General features: G+C 36.6%; 3 protein-coding genes across 3 annotated transcripts; 1 reads left to right on the top strand and 2 right to left on the bottom strand.

Moving 5' to 3' along the window:
• The first annotated feature begins 339 nt into the window (after positions 1 to 339).
• On the top strand, positions 340 to 9,312 carry LOC119188409 (protein I'm not dead yet-like). The gene is made up of 13 exons (XM_037446060.1): positions 340 to 464; positions 542 to 653; positions 1,059 to 1,149; positions 1,678 to 1,738; positions 3,202 to 3,327; positions 3,720 to 3,822; positions 4,724 to 4,839; positions 5,373 to 5,464; positions 5,863 to 5,958; positions 6,331 to 6,527; positions 7,593 to 7,769; positions 8,302 to 8,482; positions 9,158 to 9,312. Exons 1-12 carry the CDS (start codon positions 346 to 348, stop codon positions 8,464 to 8,466), a joined length of 1,455 nt encoding a protein of 484 aa, XP_037301957.1. The 5' UTR covers positions 340 to 345; the 3' UTR covers positions 8,467 to 8,482; positions 9,158 to 9,312.
• On the bottom strand, positions 9,203 to 16,474 carry LOC115452165 (protein I'm not dead yet). Its single transcript, XM_030180631.2, has 15 exons — positions 16,366 to 16,474; positions 15,894 to 16,020; positions 15,377 to 15,529; positions 14,713 to 14,828; positions 14,240 to 14,354; positions 13,776 to 13,878; positions 13,468 to 13,528; positions 13,067 to 13,192; positions 12,674 to 12,788; positions 12,400 to 12,515; positions 11,740 to 11,831; positions 11,266 to 11,358; positions 10,540 to 10,739; positions 9,728 to 9,865; positions 9,203 to 9,445 (listed from the first exon to the last, which is right to left on the bottom strand). Exons 1-15 carry the CDS (start codon positions 16,428 to 16,430, stop codon positions 9,323 to 9,325), a joined length of 1,743 nt encoding a protein of 580 aa, XP_030036491.1. The 5' UTR covers positions 16,431 to 16,474; the 3' UTR covers positions 9,203 to 9,322.
• A 522-nt stretch (positions 16,475 to 16,996) lies between these two features.
• Positions 16,997 to 20,978, bottom strand: LOC119188399 (voltage-dependent calcium channel gamma-2 subunit-like; the record flags this gene model as incomplete). Its single annotated transcript, XM_037446061.1, is given in 8 exon segments — positions 16,997 to 17,299; positions 17,301 to 17,977; positions 18,248 to 18,308; positions 18,310 to 18,324; positions 18,326 to 18,390; positions 19,138 to 19,230; positions 20,741 to 20,806; positions 20,809 to 20,978. Coding segments are annotated over 8 exon segments (1,258 nt in total), but the record flags the coding sequence as incomplete, so codon positions are not given.
• Between the last annotated feature and the right edge of the window lie 1,760 nt (positions 20,979 to 22,738).

Genomic DNA, 22,738 nt, shown 5'->3' with positions numbered 1-22,738 from the left:
TGTAAGTTTTGGGTAGTATTATCACCATCATTACCATCATCAGCCACAAAGTCCACTGCTGAACATAGTCTCTGCTAAAGATTTCCAGACGGACCTGTCAAAAGTTACCTGCATCCAGCGTGTTCCTGCGATCTTTATTAAGTCATCGTTATATATAATTGATAAATAATTTACGTGTAACTTCGAAACGTCAATGTGATGCGATACCCCAACGAGATTAGCAGTCTGTGTATTTAGATCGTTATTTTTGTATGTTGTTACGTTATACTATGTTCGTTTTTGTAGATTTACTCGTTTTAAAACTTGCTCATAATTTCATATAGTGACTTGAAATTTCAGGAGAACATGGCATTATTTGTTTTGTCAAGCATGCTGATTTTATTGTTGAATAATTCTGGTGCTGATCGACGCATAGCGCTCAGCTTGATATGCTCCGGCGACAATTGCCAGTTTTCTGGGAAGAGGTAACGACAAAACAAAAGACATAAAATATATCCTACCACCAGCAAAATTCAATCATAGTATGTTGTTTTAATTTCAGATTGGTGTTTAAGTGTAGCGTGGCGGCATTTTTCTTATCCATGTTTAGCAACAGGCTCATCATATCATCCACCATCATGCAGTATATCACCCCAGCGCTAACGGAATTGCAGGTAATTTAGTATTATATTGCCCGGTGGTCTGGTGATTTCTAAAAAAACGTTGGGTAGTGGATAGATGACACTCAGACTTGATGATTGACGCTTACCTGCGGAGGTCTACTTTCAACACTGGACGACGATAGGGGGAAAGATTAATACACGATTGTCTCTACAATCAATATTAGCCACAGGATATCTACAACTGAGATTAGACTTCCTGAAAGATTTCCACACCGGCCTATCGGAAAAGAACATTATGTATAAACTCGTTCTTTATTGATCACTAAAGCAATGCCAGGAGAAAAGCTGTTGCAGCAACTCATAATACTTCGATTAAAAGACAATAGTCGGGGAACACTGAACTGGGCAATTTATTGCTGAATGTGTATAGCGTAATATAGTGCAATGTTGTTCCAGGCGTCGACAGCAAGCAGTCGAGCCACTGAACCTGATTACAACGAAATGCGGTACATCATCAACAACGCTATACAAACCGCATCATCCATTGGTATGTATATACAGGGTGTATTTTTGAAGATTCACGTACGTATGCACATAGATTCTAAACAGTTTATCATTGGTACAAAAAGCAATTTATGACCAACAAAGTAATTGTTATTTTAGCATTCTTCAGATCCTGAATGCATTTGTTTCTTTTTGTAGAACATTCGAATTCCAATGCAAAGTTTTGTTACGTTTAAAATCGAATTGGAGTTATGTACGTTTCGTACAATATAAGTAAATACGTAAACGCTAGCATAGACACATAGTATAGTTAGGGGGCCATATTCCGTCTAATGTGGTATGTTCGTCTTTTAGCAATTATGGACTTTCTAAGCGAAGGATAGTTTTGATAGCCGTGTAAGTAAGAGACAAGAAATCTTCTATTTACCCTTACGGTTTTCAAAGCTGTCCTGTAATTAGAACGCTAGTAACTGCAGAAAGATGGCTTTGCCATCGTAGACGGAATAGAGCACCCTGACTATATATACTTAAGTAAACAGACATTTATTTTTTCAATTTGTTTCTTTCGCAGGCAGTATAGCTATAATGCACTCCGCGTATGCTTCACTGTGTTTCCGAACGATATTTTGCGAGTGAGTAACGCCTTGATATCTCAAGTGTCATCTGCCAATACACATATTATTTACATACACGCCTTTTTATCCTCGAAGGAGTAAGCAGAGATTAGCTTTTGCATTGATTTTTAGCATCCACTTTTGCCGTGTAGGGACACATTGTCTATATTTTATAGAATTTGTATTTTGCTGATTCTACATTTTGTAGCGGTGCGGGCGCACCAGCCAGCGTTCGTTAGTTCTTCCCCGTCACGCGCTACGTTAGTCCACGTGACCGTAGATGGTACCTACAACTTATAAATGAAATGAAATGAAACGAAATGAAACGAAATGAAACGAAATGAAACGAAATGAAACGAAATGAAACGAAATGAAACGAAATGAAACGAAATGAAACGAAATGAAATGATTTATTTGAATCTGTCAAATGTTATACATTATTTAGATTCCGTCAATATTAACTCTACCACCAGTTCGGAAAGCAGTTTTCACCAGAGAAGAACGGGCAAGAAACTCTGGTGTTGCTCTTTTCAATCAGTTTAGGGTAAAGACTACAACAGTACATGATAAAGTGAAAAGAGAAAAAAAAAAAAGTTTAGAGCAGTTCATTTATAGGCTCGTGTAATAAGGAATAAATTAATTTAAATTTTTATATGACTGCACAACCCTCTCAGGAATCATGAAATTTCTCTATTATCCTTATAATTATTTCCTCCCAGCACCTTTAGCAATTAGAAATTAGAAATGTAAGCGAAATGGGCAGAACAGTCCACACAAGCAGCACCCGTTCACGAGTATGACGCATGTGCCAGCCATCGGCCTCCTCAACCATATTGTAGGGAAGTGGCCGACCCGTCACACGACGCCATAGTATAGTATTAAGTGATTTTATATTTGTGACCAATATAGACTAACTCCCTTATTCAAAGACGTTATTTATCTAAAGACGGAGCATTGCTGTCATAACAAGTCTGGTTTTCAGTGCTGACGGTGTGGCAGCCTTGGCAGGGCATATACATAGGGCCTTTGTGATTGGCTAATATTGAGATACAACTTGAATCTAGTTGGCTGTTCGATAAACAAATCTGAGAAACAGACTTGTTATCATAGCAATGCTCCGTCCTTAGATAAATAACGTCTATGAATAAGGGGGTAAGTAATTCACCACTGTCGATTTTTTGTAACCTTTGAGAGTCGAGAAGATTACAAAGAGCATTTAGAATACAACAATTAGCACCCCTAATCCCCACAGCCGTATTTTGCTCCATGTGGCAGATGGCAAGCCTATCGCCATATCATAAATTCTAGGCTCTGGGTACTGAACCGAAAAACTCAATATCACTTTGCCCGACCCTGCATTTGAACATGAGACTTCAGCGTAAAGTGCAAGCAATACAGCCACACATGCCCCACGGTTTTGTTTGGACGAAAAAGATTTGATGTGTAGCGTAGCTTCTAATTGTCCGTTTGCATGTTTGCAGGAGCGCACCAAGAGGTCAAGAATATCCTGACATATTCAACTACTTCCAATATTCTGCCTTCGCGTTTCCAGTCGCCTTTATTATGTTCGTTCTAAACTTTGCCTACCACATGATACTTATTAATAAGTAAGTAATAATTGATTACTCTTTATTTTTGAGTTATTTTTAAGTTTTTATGTATATCTAAAAACATAAATTCTTCGTAAAGATTCAGAAGTACTAATCACTGGACAGTATATACTACAGGGCTGGTAATATCATTTATTAATAACGATGGTTGTTCTCGGGTTTCCCCGTATGAAGGAATTTCCCGCATAACAAACATCTTGACTAACGCTCGTATTTATAACATCAGCTATATTTGTCTTCATATCCTGACCAGGAAAATAGCAACCTGCCTTGAGGGCGCCTCTTTTGCTTTCAAAGTTAATGTTGTCAAGAAATTAGTTCCATATTTTATCACAAGATGGCGAGCTTTATTTCCTGACCAGGCTTATACACCATTTATATCATGGCAGATGTGTCTGCAAAGCGATGAGTGCGAACAGCATGACGGAATTGAGGAATAGCTTGATGAAGAACAAAACCGCACTGCCGCGTCGCGTCTCGCTGCACGAAAAGGTACAACTAAAAACCTATTGCTCGATTCTCAAGTAAATTTCAGTTGCCAATATACACAGCTAATGATACTACTCAATGACGTTTTTTTACAAGTAGACGCGTCATACACTAACAAAAGAGCATATAAAAACGGCGCACTATTTGCTATAGTCACGTATCTGTACATATTGGCTTGAAGAAGGAATAAAAAACGACAATTACGTAACGTTAGTGCCGCACGCTGATTGGCCGTCAAGTCGGGCAATTACCTTACTTTCGTCTTGCCAGTATTGAGCTCTAACATCGTATCTATGTAATAAAAACATCTTAGATAATACTACTTTATTTGAAAACATTTGGATGTGAGTAGTATTTACTCTGAAGTTGTGCACCAGGGCCCTTATTCTGTATGATAGTGTAAACGCGTAACGCGGCCGTGTCATGTTATCTTCGAGAAATGTGCGTGGAATGGTATTCTGTAAGCCAAATTTCTATAGTCCTAAACATGATGCGTTGTGTTACGTGCTTGTTACGCACTGTTAAAATAACGTGCGGGATAGAGATCATTTTCATCATTGCGATTTTCATCACTATCAGACTAAGTGGCGTTGTTGTATTTCGATGCGGGTGTCTTTCTGAAAGTTTCTTTCCCGCGGCGTGTTTATTGAGTTTTTCCCCTCACTGTCAGCCCGGAGTTTTTAATCATGCTCAGTAAATGGCTATAGGCTCGCGGCTATAATTGTCAGAGATAAATCTTGTTAGTCGACCTATCTAGACCCCACTCGGCTTACCATCAGATGCAGTGATCAGTTTTATTATATGAATATTACACTGCCTGTGAAAAGACACCCTCTCTAGCCTTGAAAGTAGTGTCGATGCGTGATGCTATGTATTTAGTGTATTTGTCGTCATTGTTTTGCAGCTTACGGTGTTCTTCATGATATTCGCCCTCGTTATATTCTTTCTCCGCTGGAGTACTTTCTTGAACATGGGATGGGCTGACTTTGCCAGAGATGAATCTTCGCCCCAAATACCGAGGTAAGACAACCTCAAAGTCGAAGAACCTCGCTAGATGCAGGTCGCATTTAACAGGTCTCGAAATGTTTAGAGGAGGCCTTTGTTCAGCAATGGACTTTCAATCATTGTGACATTTTTATGACTGACCCAATGTTGGGGGGATTGTAATTTTTTGGTAGTCGATAGTAATAAGTAGTTTGACATATGTTTTAAATATATTTATAAAAAATATATCTCCAAATTCAAAACTTATGAATCTATGAATACCAGTAGCGAATAAACATCGCCAGTGATATGGCGAATAGACATCTGAGACGTCACTGAACATGTAGATAATGAAAATTTATACTCTGCTTGAAATCGCAATGTTATATTTTTTTTCCTTATATATTCATAATCTATATGAAATTCATTGAAATGAAAGCATAAATAAAAAATATTGCACCTTCCCTATTCCAAAGTTGAGTGGAATCGCTATTGGTTACTTAACATCAGGCGAGGGCTTGCTCATCTCAGCATTAACATGTTAAATAAAAAAAGTGGTTCCATTTTAGGGTAAAAGATGCCACGGTGGCTGCCATATTTGTGATTGCGCTTCATATACTGCCCAAAGGGTACGCGTGGCTGAATTACTTTAGCGCTGAAAGTAAGTACTGGCATAGATTACTACTTTATCTAAATTACTTCTGATGGAACTGTGAAGGAAAACATCGTGAGGAAACCGGCATTCCTGAGTTCTTAATAGGAAATTTGAGGGTGTATGAAGTTTACCAATCCGTTCTAGGCCAATTAACAATAAGAACAATTACAACTGAATATACCCAGATAAATAAAAAATAATGCAACAAAGTGTCCACCAAGAGCTAATAAATACTAGGAGGGAGTAATAAGAAACAAATACTTATAAAATTCAATATAAAAAATAACTTACTGATTACACTTAAAATATTCTTTAAGGATTTTATATAATAAATTGATAATTTTTGTGCGGTCTTCGTAGTCAAATATTATGTTTTTAATAGCTATACCACAATTTTGTTACAGAAAAAAGTGAATTGCCGCCACTAAGACCGGAATCTGCAATACTTTGGTGGCGTTTCGTCGATAAGAATTTGAATTATGGATACATATTTCTTATTGGTATGACATTTGGCATTGAAATTATTTTTCTCTAGTTGGCTATGGCTTTAACTATAGCGTGTGCACAAAGTAAAACTTCTGTTTGAAAACACTATTTTTTCCTAATTGCAATAAAGCTATAGATGTAAATTTTCTCCGCAGTAAGTAGGCTTATTGTATAAAACTACCCCTAAAAGTTTCCCGACCAAGAAATGGAACCCAAGGCCTATTAATTATTAATGGTATATTTCAATGATAAGCTACATAGGCAAAGCGAACGAATAGATAATCAGATAAACAAAGCTAAAGAAAACTATGAATTTGGCGACACGATGCGTCCTCACCGTAATGTTTAGGAATCTGGATGTAAGGCTGCAGTTAGTAATATTCCAGGCTCCGGCGTAGCCTTACAAGTTGCCATTAAACACACCGGCCTGGACGACGACATAGTGGCCCACTTCGGCAAGGTGTTCACGGACCACGAGTTCAGCACGTCGCTGTTCCTCGTCTGCCTCGTGGCTGTCATCATGTCGAACGCGATGAGCGGTGTTGCTGCCTGCGTGTCCTTCCTGCCGTTGATCTTGAGTATGGTACGTATTGCAGTGTTAATAGGTGTCAATTTAGAGTGGATGGTACTATTACCAACCTATACTACATGCGCGAAGCATTCTGGTGGCAGGTGCTCCTGAATATCGTATTGATAATTTTGTTTTAAATATTTTTTCGCCTACTTTTTGAAGATGGTTATTTCTAATAATTTAGATATTTCTTATCTACTTTATTTAATTCTGGGAAAGTAAAGTGAATTTATTGCCTGATTATAAGATTGTGGCATCAAAATATTGTCTATTGTTGAGAGATGATTATCCGTCGGAAGTCAAAAGAATTATGCCGGCCTGTTCAAAACCCCTACTTATACACAGCCGGATTACAAATTGCGAGAAGCTTACATGGGCCATTATGATATTATTTACATATTTACGGTGATCGCTACGCGGGTGAATAGGTACAAACCGTCAAGAAAGTGTAATACAACATTAATAATCTAAATAAATATAACTGAAAGGTGACTGACTAATTGACAGTGATCTATCAACGCACAGCCCAAACCACTGGACGGATCGGGCTGAAATTTGGCATGCAGATGTTATGACGTAGGCATCCGCTAAGAAAGGATTTTGATTAATTCTTCCTCCAAGGGGATAAAATAATGGATGAAATTTTGTATGAAACTTTGTCAATTTTCAACCGGTCGGGTTGGGACTTAGCATGCATAAAGCTAATATGACGTAGGCATCCCCTAAGAAAGGATTTTGATAAATACAATATAAAACAAAGTCCCCTTTCCTGTCTGTCTGTATGTTATGAATTTTCTCAAAATTTACTGAACGGATTTTTATGAAAATAGGGATGGAGGTAGTTTAAGGTTCTCTGAAGGTTATAAGCTACTTTCTATCCCAGGAAAACTTCTTCACGCGGGCGAAGCCGCGAGCAATAGCTATTAGTGCATAAATACGAAAAAAAAAGTGTAGCCTTATCAATCTCAATTTGATTTTTTTTGTCACTTACGCGGTCCCAGACCATCTCACCAACGGCAAAAATATTTTCTAGTAAACTTATTGTAATAAATACAAGTATATGGGGAAATGTTAAAGGCCGCGGAACCGCCACCAGACGCCGTGACCTTCCGAAGCATTCGCGACTGGCCAGTGAAGATGTACCTGGGTGCGCTCGGCGTTGGGTTGGCCAGCTCGTTTGGCTTCATGTTTCCGTTCCTGTACACGCCGGCTTATTACTGTCACTACACTGGAAAAGTGCCCATGAAGAAGATGGTATGTATGGAAACTATTTGATGCCATCAACACGGCCTATTTGACCCACCTATTCAATTTGATATTCATATTTATTTATTTAAAATATTTGCTAGCGGCACCCAAACTAAGCTACGCTTGTATCTTGAGCTGCCATGATAAAAGTTACATTATAAATATTTAGCCTCAAGCAGAAAATAATGCAATTTATATTACTTAACTATGAGCTAAAGAATAATAATTAAATTGTAGAAATTAGATGAACAAACAAATTAAAGGGAACAACTTTAAAGCATAAAATGATCAGTAGGAAGGTTCGGTGCCAAGAGTTTATGTGTATGAGCTAGTTGTTAGACAAGGTGTATACGTTGAAAATGTCTGTTACATTTAAACAAAGCAATATTAATATTTGCTTCATTACAAAATAACGTATTAAATTTATCCAGACACATGCATATTGTGACATTATGGCGTACTCACTAAATTTCAAACTCACCTCTCTGTATATTGTAAATGTACACGCCTGGGTCCTTGCTAAAGTGTTTCATTCCAGGCAAAGTACTCAATAGGCAGCGTTATAATTTGCCTGATCATACTATGGCTGGCGTTGATGTACTACGCGCCTGTGATCTGGGACCCTGAGGGTACGGGAATCAAGCCAGTCGCAGCCCCTGGTAAAGCTGCGGGCAATAGTACCAACTCTTCGATGATACTATAGACGTCGGATTTATTTCGTGAGTTAATATTTTTATTTCTTTGTTAGGGCCATATTAGTAGGTAAACTAATGACGTATATTCTGTAGACACGAACGTCCATATAAACTATTTGTTCATAGTCCGAATCAAAATGGTAACCAAAACGTCACTGTTATAATCTATTTATTCACTTAAACAATAAATAATTTTACTTATTTGACTAATATTTTTTATTCACATCCAGGTTTGCACTTAGACTCACGTTTTTATATTATGATCGCCACTCCGTACACAAACAGCACACATAGCCACCACAAGCATAATTTATACTGACACCATATTAAAATCAGTTGAACACAGTGAATGTTCGGAACGTCAAATGTAGTACTAAGTACATATATATCGATGAGGTTAACTCAGTTTTACCGTGATGTACCAACAGCTGAGAGTCTATTAATTTAGTTATGACCTTAAGGACACCGCTATTTCATAAACAGACAACGTCTCAAATATCATACACGAGTTTTGTTTATTTAACAACACCGACTTAACTGAGAACAAGCGCTTAAGTAACCACTTAAGATTCGTTTATTAAATAATTGAATAGGTACATTAAATATCTACTTAAAATACTACTCAAACGTGAGATTTATCTGTTCGGCCTTTTGTGATAATTATGAAACTTGATAATATCTTACACTTTTTTATTGCAGTTTTAAAGTTACGTACATTAAGCTTGGAAGATAAAGAAAACACAGTTTTAAGTTTTATTTAAGCTATTTATTCTATAATTTGTTTTATTGGTTGCATTATTGGAGTTAAATATAGTAGCTAATGTATGCTAGTTTTAAATAAATATAGTTGATGACTTGAGTGTTTTAATTCATGCCAGCCCAGTCGGGAAGAATATGAAGGTCAGGCCATATGACTGGAGCCCAGAAACAAAGAGCCACCCAGGATATTATTATTGCTATTGCTGTTGGTCCCGCGCCGGCTATAATCTGAAAGAATAAAAATATAAAAAATTCTATAGTCTAACATTAAGTAGATCAAAAATGTTAAGACGCCAAGGTAACTTTCAAAACTTCGGACACCTTTTTGTGCCCTTCATAAACTTTAAGACATTCAGATGAAAGTAATATGTAATATTTTAAATTTGTCATATCACAGTCAATTATAATAAGTGAAACACCACCACATTCATGTCTTCTTCTTCTCTCAATCTGTGTTGATACCTATAAACGTAATATTCAACAAGAATTGCACTTCAAAGAAGAACTTACCATTTTCCCAGTAGGTATGCTGGCAGCACTCTGCACGACTAGGTTACCAGGTGTGCCAACTGGTAGACAGAAGCAGTATGAAGCGGAAAATCCTGCAGCGATGTTGTACCATAGTGGGTTTGCGCCTGTTTCTCTTGCCTATAAATGGTAACAACTGTATATTCTTCTATATTCGAAGTCTAAATTATATAAAATATAATAACTAGGTGTTGGTGTTTGAAAGTCTGGGGCCAAACATTATTATTCAACTACCAACAACCATCATGGCTGCCATTCACGGAAAGAGTGAACACGCCCAGTGATACTGTGATGTTGGGCAAAGAGACTAAGGCCTGTATTAATAGATGGAACTCCGTTTTGCTCGTGAAGTGGGATGCTAACTTTAATTGAACAGCTAAGACGCTGTTTAATTAAAGTTAGCATCCCAAGGTCTTCGCTATTTAAAGAATAGATATGAACAAAATCATATATGAGTCTTAAGTCAGACTATATGACTGATTTTGATATAAGTTTCGATTATTGAACATCGCTGACTTAGCTAAGAACACGTTCTCAAATAACAACTTTTTTGTTTAAATAGTAAATACATTAAATGTATATTTGAAATTTTTCATATTTTGATGCCTCAAGAGGTATAAGAACCGATAAGTGCAATATTTCACAATTTTACGTGTTCAGCAATTTGGTTATAATCAGACAAACGACATCAGATGGATATGAAATATAAAAAATGATTATAAAGTTCGTTTTTCCTCAACCACGAACAAAAATATCCCTGTCTTAATTGTAGAAATAGGAACCAAAGTTCTTACCAACTGCATCGCTATGGGGGCGATAACATTACACACAGCGACGTTCGAAGCGAAATTAGTGATAAACACCGTAAAAATTATGATGAGTAAAATAATGAAAAGGTTTGGCAAACTCTGCATGTTCTTTAGCATTTCGCCTATTTTCCCGTTGAGGTCTGAGTAGTCCTTTTTAGCTGCTTCAGAAAGGGCGAAACCGCCACCTGAAAACACGATATAAAAAAAACATGTCTTCTCAGATTTTGGTACTCGCTAAAATTGTTTTGTTCTTTTAAAGTGTAATTATATTTTTTTTGGAGAGGTAGTAAACGATATGGATTTACTTATAAGCTCACAGTCGTTTTTAATAAACAATTCCGATCTCAATCTCCAATCCGATTCCCAGAATGACCCAATCAAGATAATTAATTTGTAAGCATGGCAAAAAAAGTTTGTTCTGATTGGTCCATTTTTGAAATAGATCGAGAAAACGGATTGGGATCGTTAATTGAAAACGGCGGTAAGTGATTATCGCTACCCATAAGCATACACAATGCTAGAAGAATCACCAATATGTTAGTCACTTTTAAGGTAGAATTGGGCTGTTCTGAAATGGTCGCTATTTCATCACGGTAATGCTAGATCATGATGTATTCCTAGCATTCTACACGGTTTTCTCAAATTCTTTTGCACCTTGATCTTTTACAGATACTTAAGTTTACATAAAAATTAAAATATGTTTAAATCTACCTAACAAAAACATGAAGCTGTAGGGCATAATTTCGTTCATTTCTTTCCAACGCAGAACCGAAGGAATTGGTTTATCCGTCAGCTCACCATAAGCTGGAAAATAGAAAGAGCATTATTTACTTTCAATATTATAGTATTGACAGCGCGTACTAATTTAAAAGACCGATGAAAAACTACGTTTAATAGATACTTGAATACTCCTATTGCTTAATCACGATTCATTTTCGCGATCGGCAATGCTACTCCAATTCCTTTAGCACAGGCTGTTCATAAGTGATGATTACTATTGAATGAAGCCAAGAAACAGATAATTTCTCGTTCAATAGATGTAACACTAGAGAATACGTAATTATCTCTATGTGCTAGTGAAGGATGCATGTAGTAACACCTTGCTATTGCGTCACTTAAAGTAAGTAAACAGAGTACCAGCATTAGCCCTAATTTGTAAATTCCGTTACAAAATATTTTACTTACTTTTCGCTTTACAATTTTTGAATATGGTTAAATGCGATGGTAGAAGAAACATTAAAAATCCCACCAGCATAGCAGCCGCCGAATCTTGAACGCTGTGAAATGTTTCTAATTTTTAAAATCACATCGATTATAATTATCAACTACGTATAAACTTGTAGTAGACATTCATTTTGACAGATTTATCTAGAATGCTATTAGGGGAAACCAATGTTCAGTAGAGGACAGCAGAGGACTTCAGATTGTCTTTGATGATAATGATATTATATTCATTTGACTGGTACAAGAGAGGCTGCTATTTTAGTTTTAGCTCCGATCGCCTGTATCCTTGTTGAAATTGACATTTTAAAATACGTGTGACTTCGTATTTAGACGCATAATATTATGAAAAAGGCAAGTCATTTCGTCAAAGCAATTGATACTCCAGCGCAATTAAACAACATCAATTTGTCCATTAGAAGGTGACTGATCAATTATGAATAGGTATGTCCAATCTTCTATTATATTTTAATAAGGAAAAATAAGGGTTATTAAATAAAATAAGACCAATAATAATATACTGCAAAAAAGTGAACCTTATAAATTACAATTTGCTTTCCTTACTGTAATGAGAGTATCAAACTAGTGAATGAGAGCTAAGTTAAAATTTTAATGAACTCATACAATTTAGGTTGCTTTATATCGAAGTGCTCGGCTATTTTGTCACCCCAGCCTGGGAATATTTGTGGTGAACGGGAGAAAAACATCACTATAGCGCCGCCGAATAGAATTATCACCATCTAGAACGTAAAAATATTTTTACAATCAATTCGCAATATTTTAGTTGAACTCTTCACATATAATATCCATTCGTCTTTAAGCCATTCATTTACTTATGCGAACAACAATAAGATTAACAAGAGAATAATAAATAATTTATTATTCCTAAATAACGTACGATTTCCCAAAATGTAATTCTCCCTAATTTCTCCCATTCGACGTCTACAGCGCGTTTGGCAGCTTCTATTCCTTCCGGGGACAGCTTGGACTTGATTGCTGCTTTACTTTTTGGCCTGAAATAAATATATTTATTATTTATTTAAAGATTTTTTTACAAATGTTTTTTTTGTGGACTCAAGTGCAGTGCAAGAGTCGCTACCATAATCACTTTTTTGACTGCTTATTCACAAGTTCTTTCAGTCTTAAATATATATTGTAATTTACGGACGGCTTTACGAACACTCATCCCTCATTTCCCTTTTCTTTTCGAAAATATGCTCTCTTCTAATGTTATGGATTTTGCATATACTGCTTGTTCCCACGTCTACATTATAAACAATTTTAGACAAACCTTAAGAATCCCAAATACTTCACTAGCATCAATAAATACATGGCCAGCTCCATTATAACCATGTATGGTATCGCAAAAATTGAAAAATTCGGAAATGATAAGTACTCCGGGGCATCGGGATATGCTCTAGAAAAAATATTGGTATTCAATATAAATAGCTCTCAATGTATTTCAAATACAATGAAATATAATATAATTACAGTAAATTAATTTCTATGGCCTGAAGTATCATGGATATAATAAATGACAAATAGACCAAGTAAAGCAACAATCTTTCTATTTAAATTCTGAAAATTATATGAATATTAGCTACCAGATAGAATTTAGTAAAATTGTTTATATCTTAAGAAATATTTCATGTTATCTATCTAAATTCTTCTTCATAAATACGTAATACGTACTTAGCGAAAAGTCCTTTGAACACCAAATTTGTTGCTGTGCCAACTAAAGTTCCGATACCGCCTATAATAAATTATTTGGTTAAAGTTTTTTTTGTTTACTGTAAAGAGCTAATGTACTAGATGTTGTCTAGTAAATCACTTGTTTGATGATTTTGTGCTATAGAAACATTAGATTAGGTTTATGGGATCAAAAGGTTTTCGTAGAAAACAGCTACAGTTTTCTCTATAAAGTTAAGATACCTCTCAGATGTACTAGGCGTAATTAGTAACTAATTAGACACAGTGTTTTCAATTATTTTTTTACAAACCTATAGTTGCTGAAAATGTAGCCGTGCAAAAATAACATGTTGTGATGTCCGTGGCGATTCGGTCTCCGCTCGCATCCTCTTCGTAAATCGAAAGCAAATTTTGCTGGAAAATAATGAATTTGAACGTCCAGTTTGACAGATAAATTCTAGGAATAATCTTAAACAAATCGTAGAAGTACGTTACGTCACAAATGCCAATCCTAGATTGTGCCAGAAGATTCTTCCGGATGGACTTAAAACTCTGACTTGAGGTCTCAGAGTAATAGAAACGTACATGTCCTATGATACATCTACATCAAGGCAAATATAACAATAATAACATTATTACAAAATCATGACCTGATGTATGACATGACCTGTATACCCACAGATCAATCCCTGATTTCAATTTCGTTATATTTACCTGAAGTTTTAGAAATGTATACTCCTGAGATTATAGAGAATGATATACATATTATACTTACATCTTCAAAAACCTTCAACAACGCAAAGTTAATAGGCACCATCATAGTGGTTGCTGCAGTATTGGTTATCCACATGGATACGAACATGGTTGTAAACGACATCGCAAACAATATTCTAGAAATAGTCAACGTTAACCTTATTATACCGTAGGTTTTTGATTGAATTTGTTAACATTAATTGGTATTGCCCAAATGACTATCTTGAGCCAATCTATATCTCGCGGGAAGATTTTCATTTTTTGGCAATAAGTAGCCTTTTTTCTGGATCAAATCTTTATGCCATGCACAAAATGATGTGTGCTATATTAATAGAAACCCAAAGTAAAACTAGTGCCTTATTGTGTTTTGTAGGATATTTATTTCAGAGTTCTGTGTTGTTGACATCGGGCGAATGACTGGCCTTGTCATTAAATTTGTAGTAGCTTTTGCATATACGGAAACCAGGATTTGTGATATTAGACTCCCTAAGTTACCTGTAATGAGAGTAGCCGATAGCTCGTATTGTTGATAAGGCTAATCTTTTGTGGAGACCAGACTGTTCTACGGCATAAGCAAGAACCATGCTTCCGACGAACATAATGATAGTATCCTAAAAATTTTTAAAGTACTTTACACAACGAGTTTATGTAGTTTTTATAGTTTTCTAGTAAATACTGCTTAAAAGTTATTCATCATCATTAGCCATAAGAAGAAGCTGAATATAAGCGTGACCGGAACATAGGAAAAATTATAACCCATTTCAAGTACCTAAATGAAATATTGTGGTGGTCCTATTTGAAACTAAAACCATTGATTATAAAACTTACCATTAAAATCCTTGAGTAACAATCGCAAAATAATGTCACACAATTTATTCTAGTGAGAATTCTGAATGGTATGTAATTTAGGAATAAATGACCGTTTTAATGCAGACCAGCCCATACTCTTTTACAATCTTTATTACCACACTGACACCATACTCTTGACTACCCGAAATATCCCCTATTTATAGTTCACATGCCTTTTTATAAATTCAGCAACGCACTTAGGAATGTCTTTATTTCTGAGTAATAATAATCACTTACCGGAAAACTCATGTACTTATTTACCTTATAATATGAAAAATGTATATCATTTAGAATTATAACTACTTCTTACATTCATATAGCATCGGCAAGTAGCAGACGTATCCATAACACCAGTTAGAGGAAATATCATTACAGGCAGGAATGAAGTGATGGCCAGTGGAATACATTCTGTTACCCAGTATATCGCCATCAACATCAGAGTGTAGGCACACCATTGGTATTTCTAAAAGAGTTATAATAGCAGAGAAGACGAATACTGTCAAATCAGAATTGATGTATTTCAAATTGAAAGAAATTAAAGCATGTGCATACATGCTTGTGTTATCATGAACGATGTTAAAACTTAATATCACATTTGTCATGAGGACTGCGCTTCAGTCCCACAAAGTGCTCCGTTATTAAAGTTCCCTATAATGATTACTATTCATTAGTAGTCATGATATCACATTTGAGAAGTGATATTATACTTGTTTCATCACTACGCTATGTAAAGACTTTTGTGATTCCATGATATGCTATTAGGGTTAGATAAAAGGGCAAGTAACTCTTGGGATAGAAATAAATTGTCAACTAAGTCGTAGACTTACCTCTGGTGGAAATGGCGTCAATAATGGTATAAATATAAGAGGAGTTATCACGCACACAACACCACGCCAAGATGTTTTAAAGAAATATTGGAATCTCTCTTTTATTGTTAGTGGTGTATCGTCTTCCCTGGAGATTTTAATTTAAAACTACTCAGTACTAGCGGTATTATGGCATTTAAAATTAATGCCTAAAAGTATTAAAATTATTCCGTTGTTTTGAATAATTGTTAGCCTATATTCTCAAACGAAACTCACTTTTATGTAACATGAAAAATGGTATATTATGGTGGGTCTAGCAAGCCGTCATCATGAAAATATCTTGACGAACTTAGCTTGGACTACTAATCTTACATATCTTTGTTAATCCAATCATATCATGGTATGATGCTTTGAATTCAAAAATTCATAACCCAATTGTCTTGTTTTAAACATTATAATTATAAAAAAAAAACTTATACAATGTTATGCTTACGTTGCGTTTGGAGGATTATTGTTTTCTTCTCTTACAACATCTATATCACTAATATTATCTTGCATATTGCATTAATTTTTATATCCGTACCAACAAATTGTTCATTTACTATTTAGCAATTCACGATGGCTATGTATTGGTTTAAATCAAGTTTCGAATTCTAAGAGTGCCAAAAGGTATATTATTTAAATATAGCTCATTTTGATAATCGAAAAAATATACCTATAAAAATATAAAAAGAAATTAAAAAGCCCATAGTGCATTTTGAATTAACCATCGGAATTACCTTTTTTTTAATTTTTTGCATCCAATCTATTATATTTCTCATTCAGTACGAAATATGAGATAGTATATTGTATACGAAACGTGAAAGATGATTCGCTTTATGACGCCTATTTAATATTTCTAATGATAATAATATTGTGAATTCTAATTATTATAAAATATTTAACTCAGGAGTTATTATTGACAGAGGAAAATAGAGTTTGCTAACTTCGAATATTGCATAAGCTAGCGACATCTACCGAAAATGAGCAAGACTTTTTGACTCGCTAGTAGCCTAATAAACCAAAATCTTTCATTTTGAATGAAATGTTGAAACATGCACAGCAATTCCAATAATAAAAAAGTAGACAAATGGCAGTGTTTATTTTAAGGAATCGTAACAATCAAAAATTATCAACACAAGTCACATGTTAAGTTCGTAAATTCGAAAGACACTTGACCGTCCGTACCGCTACATCCGATATATTGGATAACACACGAATTACAATCATACTTATCACTTCTCGATATGCTTTATGGTATGGTTGGGAACGTTGGATCAAACGGGTGTCGTTCTACGGTATGGGTCTGTGCCGACGCCGCGGTCGTGGCGCGTGGGGTGGTGGTCATCGTGCCCTCCTCCCCTAGCTCCGGCACCGAAGGTCACCAGCGTCCTCCTCCCGCGACGGCGGTGGCTCCACCGCCGACGTGTCCAGAAACCTTCCGCTCGCCACCGACGCTTGCGATTGGAATATCGAAGCGCTCCTAAGTCCGCTGAGAGTGTTCGCACTTTGAGGCACCTCTTTGAACTCCTCGAAGTAGTTGTCGCAGGCCGTGGGCCTCGGTGCCGCAGGGAACCCGTACAACGTTGACGAAGACAGGTCTTTTAATGATGCTGAACTTAAGTTTATTCTTCTATTCTTATGTATGGAACAATGTGGGAGCTCATCGCCGTCAAAAACGAAGCGGCGCCGCTCATGGGGCGTCGCGGTCGACGAGCCTGTGGGCGGGTACGTGTCCCTCTTCATCATTCGTCTCTCTAGTAACGTCGAATCACGTTCTCGAAACTCTGAGAACGCGTACTCCCTGTCCCACGCTCGGCAGTCTGCCTTCGCTTTCTCTGTTAGCTCTGTAACCCAGTCTTTTTGATACCACTGGAGGAAGAGAAATATCGCCGAGGTCCCAGCCAGCTCTGCAGCTATGAACCCGCTGATGTACAGACCGAAGGAGTAGCCATAGCTGTACGACATCCTGGGCATGTCGAAGTAAGTCATGTAGCGTAACTTATGGCCGACTTGCGATTTAAATACCGATATGTACATGACTATCCCGGTCAACATGATCAGACCTGGAATTTAAAAAATATTATTTAATGGAATATCGTTACAGATGCTTCCAAGAATAATGTTCTTGAAAGCCAAGATCAAAACGCTAGCATCAGCAGGATTAAACCTTAGTAAGTCTGGAAAACTAGATTGTCTTTAATCCACAATGTTAATAATGAAAATCATTTACATAATGAATAGATTCTCAGACTTACACAGAAAATTGGGACCTAAAATTACAATTTTACAGTCATGTTTTGTTTGCTCGTGATAAGTAAGGTGGTCTGTCTTACCAGATATAATAAACATGACTCCAGCTATGAAGGTGCAGAGACGACGCCCTTTCACACAGTGGTCCAAGAACACAGCAAAAGCGCGCCAACTGCCTGCGTGAATACAGCGAGCAGGAGCGGTGCTGCAGATCGAGTCACCACATCTGAAATGTGACACGTGATGCATGAGAAATTGGATCAAGCTAAGACAAGGTTATTACAAAAAGCAGTCTGTCTTAAGAGCTTAGAATATGGAAAAATGAGGCATGATTTTTGGGGGCTCAGTATGGAATTTAAATAATTTCGTTTGGTGCCACTTAAAATTATATAAAAAAAATGTTTTATGTATTTAGGGACAACGTACAAACCTACACATAGTCTGGACTTCGCAGAAGAGACGTTTCCTTGAAGGACGTTAGAATGTTTAGTAACTGCTGGTCATTTCCACTATATTACATAACCTATACATATAGAGCTAAGATTGAACCCAGGAATTTTCATTTCACAGCTGGCTAATCGCCCTCTACGCTACGGTGGCTGCAATTCAAGGACTACTTAGCGATGATATAAGTATATAGCTGAGTATGTCATTTGCTTGTCTCTTTGTTATAATATATCTAAACCGCCTGTTTCTTTGGATTTTTGAATGATTTGATGCATAAATGTATGATAAGTTTTGACATTTATGAATCATTTTTATATGTATCCAATGACATATTCTAGATCTCATCAACATTAATTTATGTTCGAAAATAAACTATGGATCTTATAACATATGATATAAAGTTCAATGTTTAACTTACGCCAATGACATAGATAGGGTAAAAGAGAATGCATGGCAACCACAATTTTTCTACAGACACGTTTGTTACTACAGTCCTTCAGAATTCACTCGACACATTTTCACTCACATGGTATTGCGTTCGTCGAGTCGCTGGGATCAGGCGCATACTGTGACAAAGGGAAATAGGGGATGTCCACACATCGGAACACCGTGCCGCCAGCTGAAACACAGAAAAATACGTTACAATTTCTATAACAAACTATCCCTGTGACTGACTTTGTCGACCTACGGGGATGGTTTTCCAAAAATATATTATACTTCCTACCTTTATTATGAAAGGATGCTTCTAAAGCCACAGATTTGAGCTGAGCCTTGTTTATTAGTAAGAAATGATAAATAAATCATATTTAGATTCATAATAACAGGCGACTTTACCATCAAATGGAGCATAATGCTGTCATTTTACACTTGAAAACATGATTTGCTCATGAAGTCACGTTAAGACAAGTCAGTAATATTAAGCCAAATACACAATAAGTAAATCAGTGATACGTAACCAATTTTTTTCAATCTCAACAGATATCAGCCAAGTACGTAGGAGATATATAGTGCATAAGTGTGTGCGCAATACACAAGTACACTCTCTATTCCTTCACTCTCATAGTCCGGTGAGACAGTAATCCGACATGACCGGAGAGAGATCAGACAATATACGTAAACTATAAATACCACATTAAACAGATGAAAAAACATAAAGAAGCACACCAAAAATAACTCAATAAAAAAGGATTTACATTCAACAAAGACTTTGACAACGGAAAACAAAAGCATATTTAATGAAGGAAATGGACTAGTAACGGACGGCCAGTGGGCTCGGTAAATGGGATGGAAGTGGGCCGGACAGGCTCACAATGCGCTTCCCGCGACGGAAACGCTGACGCATTGTCGCGAGCGCGCGGAAGTTTCGACTGAGGCTATTGTGAGCGTGTGGTAGATACCATGTTCTGTACGTTTGCGTTTCGAGTTGTCTTACAAAGCAAACAGGTGTCCGATGTGCGTATGCGTTTCGAACCTGCCTTGTAATGCTGGTTAGATGTTAATATTGTGCGTGGGCGACCTTGGGATGATTTTGGCTCGATTACGTGTTTTATAACGGCAAGCCAATGGTGACCAATTAGCTTTTATTTTTGTACGTGAATCTGTAGACGAGGGTACTTATTAGTATTTTGAATAATGATCTCTAAGTAAGTTTCTAATTAAACGAAGACAACCATACCAAGGCCTAAATAACACTGATACATTGCCGGATCTTGCATGAAACATTTTTTTCATAGTTTGCTTAGTTTACGTAGTTTACAGAGGTAGTCTAGAAGTCGTCAAGTGCGAAAAGACCGCATTTTCTGTACTTCTTCATATTTATTATTTAGCCTAGGCTCTATTTAATATTTACTTTCCCTGTTTTGCTTTAGATAAGAAGATAATTAAAGCATAAAAGTAACCAACAAAAAAAATTTCAAATCGCTTTTAAACTATTATGTCTATATCAGCTATCATTTTTCTTCTCTAAAATAAACTTTATATCACTTTATTTTAGATAAAAAAAATATTTCGGTGAAAGTTAATGTGTAGAAGTTTTAAAGTTTTAAATATGTTAGCTACTTTTATGTTTAAATAAAATATTTTTTAAAATTAAATAATACGATGCTGATATTATCTACTATATTACTCACGATCCGTATGACATATCCTCCATAATCCAGAGACAGTTTGCTTAGCGACCAGCCCGTACTTTCCGTGCCGTTGTAAGCTGGGTTCAGCATGTTCTCTTCAGTGTGGAGCCAGTTGTTGGTGGAGACCGCGACGAGGACTGCGACCACCGCGGTGCCAGCGGACAACGGAGTCAGGAGCCAGAGACAAGCGACCGATGAGTCAATCTGAGCCACTAATGTTGGAGATGGGGGTGTTGGCCTGGAAATGATTTTGATAACGGGTTAAATTTATGTTTATGTTTATGGTTAACAGCGGCGATAGCCTAGTTGGGTGTGGAACGGTCTGCCAAGACGAATGTCCGCAGGTTAAAATCCCAAGGGCACACACCTCTGACTTTTCTAAAAAATCATGTGTGTATTCTTTGTGAATTTATCGATCGCTTTCAAGGTGAAGGAAAACATCGTGAGGAAACCTGCACATCCGAGAAGTTCTCTATAGGAATTTCGAAGGTGTGTGAAGTCTACCAATCCGCACTAGGCCAGCGTGGTGGACTAAGGCCTAATCCCTCTCAGTAGAGGAGGCCCGTGCTCAGCAGTGGGCAAGTATATAATACAGGGCTGACATTATTATATTATTAAGTTTATGGAAGTGATTTGAATAGTTATTTATCAAAAGAACAACTCACAAAACATACATCGATACCTGATTAATATAAAGTTTCAAACAATAAGCTAAACGTTGTTTCAATTACGAGTCGTCACAGCATGCACATAATACAAGTTGAGTGAAAGGATAAGACAGGGTAAATGGGGATAGATAATTATAATTACAATACCAGAAGGATTAATAACAACAGTAAACCATACAGACACGCGCGATAACTAACGCTAGCTCACTAGTTTGAGAAGTTTAAAGTCATTGGTGGTGGTAGGTTATGTTTTGTTTCTGTTATGTGTTAAAACCCGCCGGAGTGGTCCGTGTAAGTGTGTCGCGTTCCGGATTAGCCTGCGTATCCGGTTCCAACAGGCCGGCATAATTGTGTCGACTGTTGACGGGTAATCATCTCTCGTCAATCGATATTCCATTAAACCCTACTCCACTTACCATCATGTGTAATACGGTCACTTTGCTGTGTACATATAAAAATATGTATAGAATATGTTAAATATAACAACACAAACAAACACTCAAAATATAATATTTACTTCATAGATTTAATAGATATCCTGACTAAGGAACTAAGACTTGTGATACTATAATTAGACGTAATAAACTAAATTTTATACCTATTCGAGCTGGGCTATAGTTCAGACAAGCCTATGCCCAGCATTGGTTCGCTAACAATCCCATAAAATTTATTTATCGCACACACAAGATTAACAAAAAAACTTGTGCCGAAACGGCAAAAGGTATGTTATTTGAATAAATATGTCGTAAAAAGTATTTCGTGTTGTATATTTTATGAGGTCCGATCGTAAATCACGGTGTTTAGCGGTATCACGGGCGGCAACTTCATACATTAGAACGTATAAGTGAATACCGCTTTACGTAAAAACGCAAACAAGTTAGGAAAATACTGTTCTTTTTACAGAATTCAGTCAATAATTAATGTTTAGGAAAACTTTTCAGACGCTTTTATTTGGCGAGCTCTTGTATTCTTAACTTAATAACGCGATATCTATTGAACTTTTTATAACTACATGAAAGAACGTGAAAGCGTATCTTTTTGTTGTTGCTTTGAATGACGAGACGAGCTTGCCGTTGGCCTGCGATACGACCGCTTATAAACAGTAGAAACACCATCAACACCTTGAATTAAGTAGGTACAAAGTATTGTTTGGTATTACACTGCGCTCGCCATCCTGAGACTTGAGATGTTACGTCTTATTATTTCCGGTAGTTACACTGGCTACAATGCCCTTCAAACCGGAACACAACAGTGACTACACACTGCTGCTTGGCGGCAGAAATAGACATTGCGGTGGTACCTACCCAGGCGGAGTCTCACATATGAAAGA

Source organism: Manduca sexta, unplaced genomic scaffold (genome assembly GCF_014839805.1).
Source record: "Manduca sexta isolate Smith_Timp_Sample1 unplaced genomic scaffold, JHU_Msex_v1.0 HiC_scaffold_2503, whole genome shotgun sequence".
Classification (NCBI taxonomy): domain Eukaryota; kingdom Metazoa; phylum Arthropoda; class Insecta; order Lepidoptera; family Sphingidae; genus Manduca; species Manduca sexta.
The sequence above is the reverse complement of the archived record's forward strand: the minus strand, read 5'-3'. Positions and strand labels throughout refer to the sequence as shown.

Coding starts and splice junctions, on each gene's coding strand:
- LOC115452165 (XM_030180631.2), bottom strand. CDS start 16,430: ATGCAAGATAATATTAGTGATATAGATGTTGTAAGAGAAGAAAACAAT. Junction 14,355..14,712: donor ATCGGCTACTCTCATTACAG/GTAACTTAGGGA, acceptor GACTATTTCTAG/AATATTGTTTGCGATGTCGT. Junction 13,193..13,467: donor TTCAAAGGACTTTTCGCTAA/GTACGTATTACG, acceptor TATTTTTTCTAG/AGCATATCCCGATGCCCCGG.
- LOC119188409 (XM_037446060.1), top strand. CDS start 346: ATGGCATTATTTGTTTTGTCAAGCATGCTGATTTTATTGTTGAATAAT. Junction 1,150..1,677: donor ACAAACCGCATCATCCATTG/GTATGTATATAC, acceptor TTTCTTTCGCAG/GCAGTATAGCTATAATGCAC. Junction 1,739..3,201: donor TTCCGAACGATATTTTGCGA/GTGAGTAACGCC, acceptor GCATGTTTGCAG/GAGCGCACCAAGAGGTCAAG.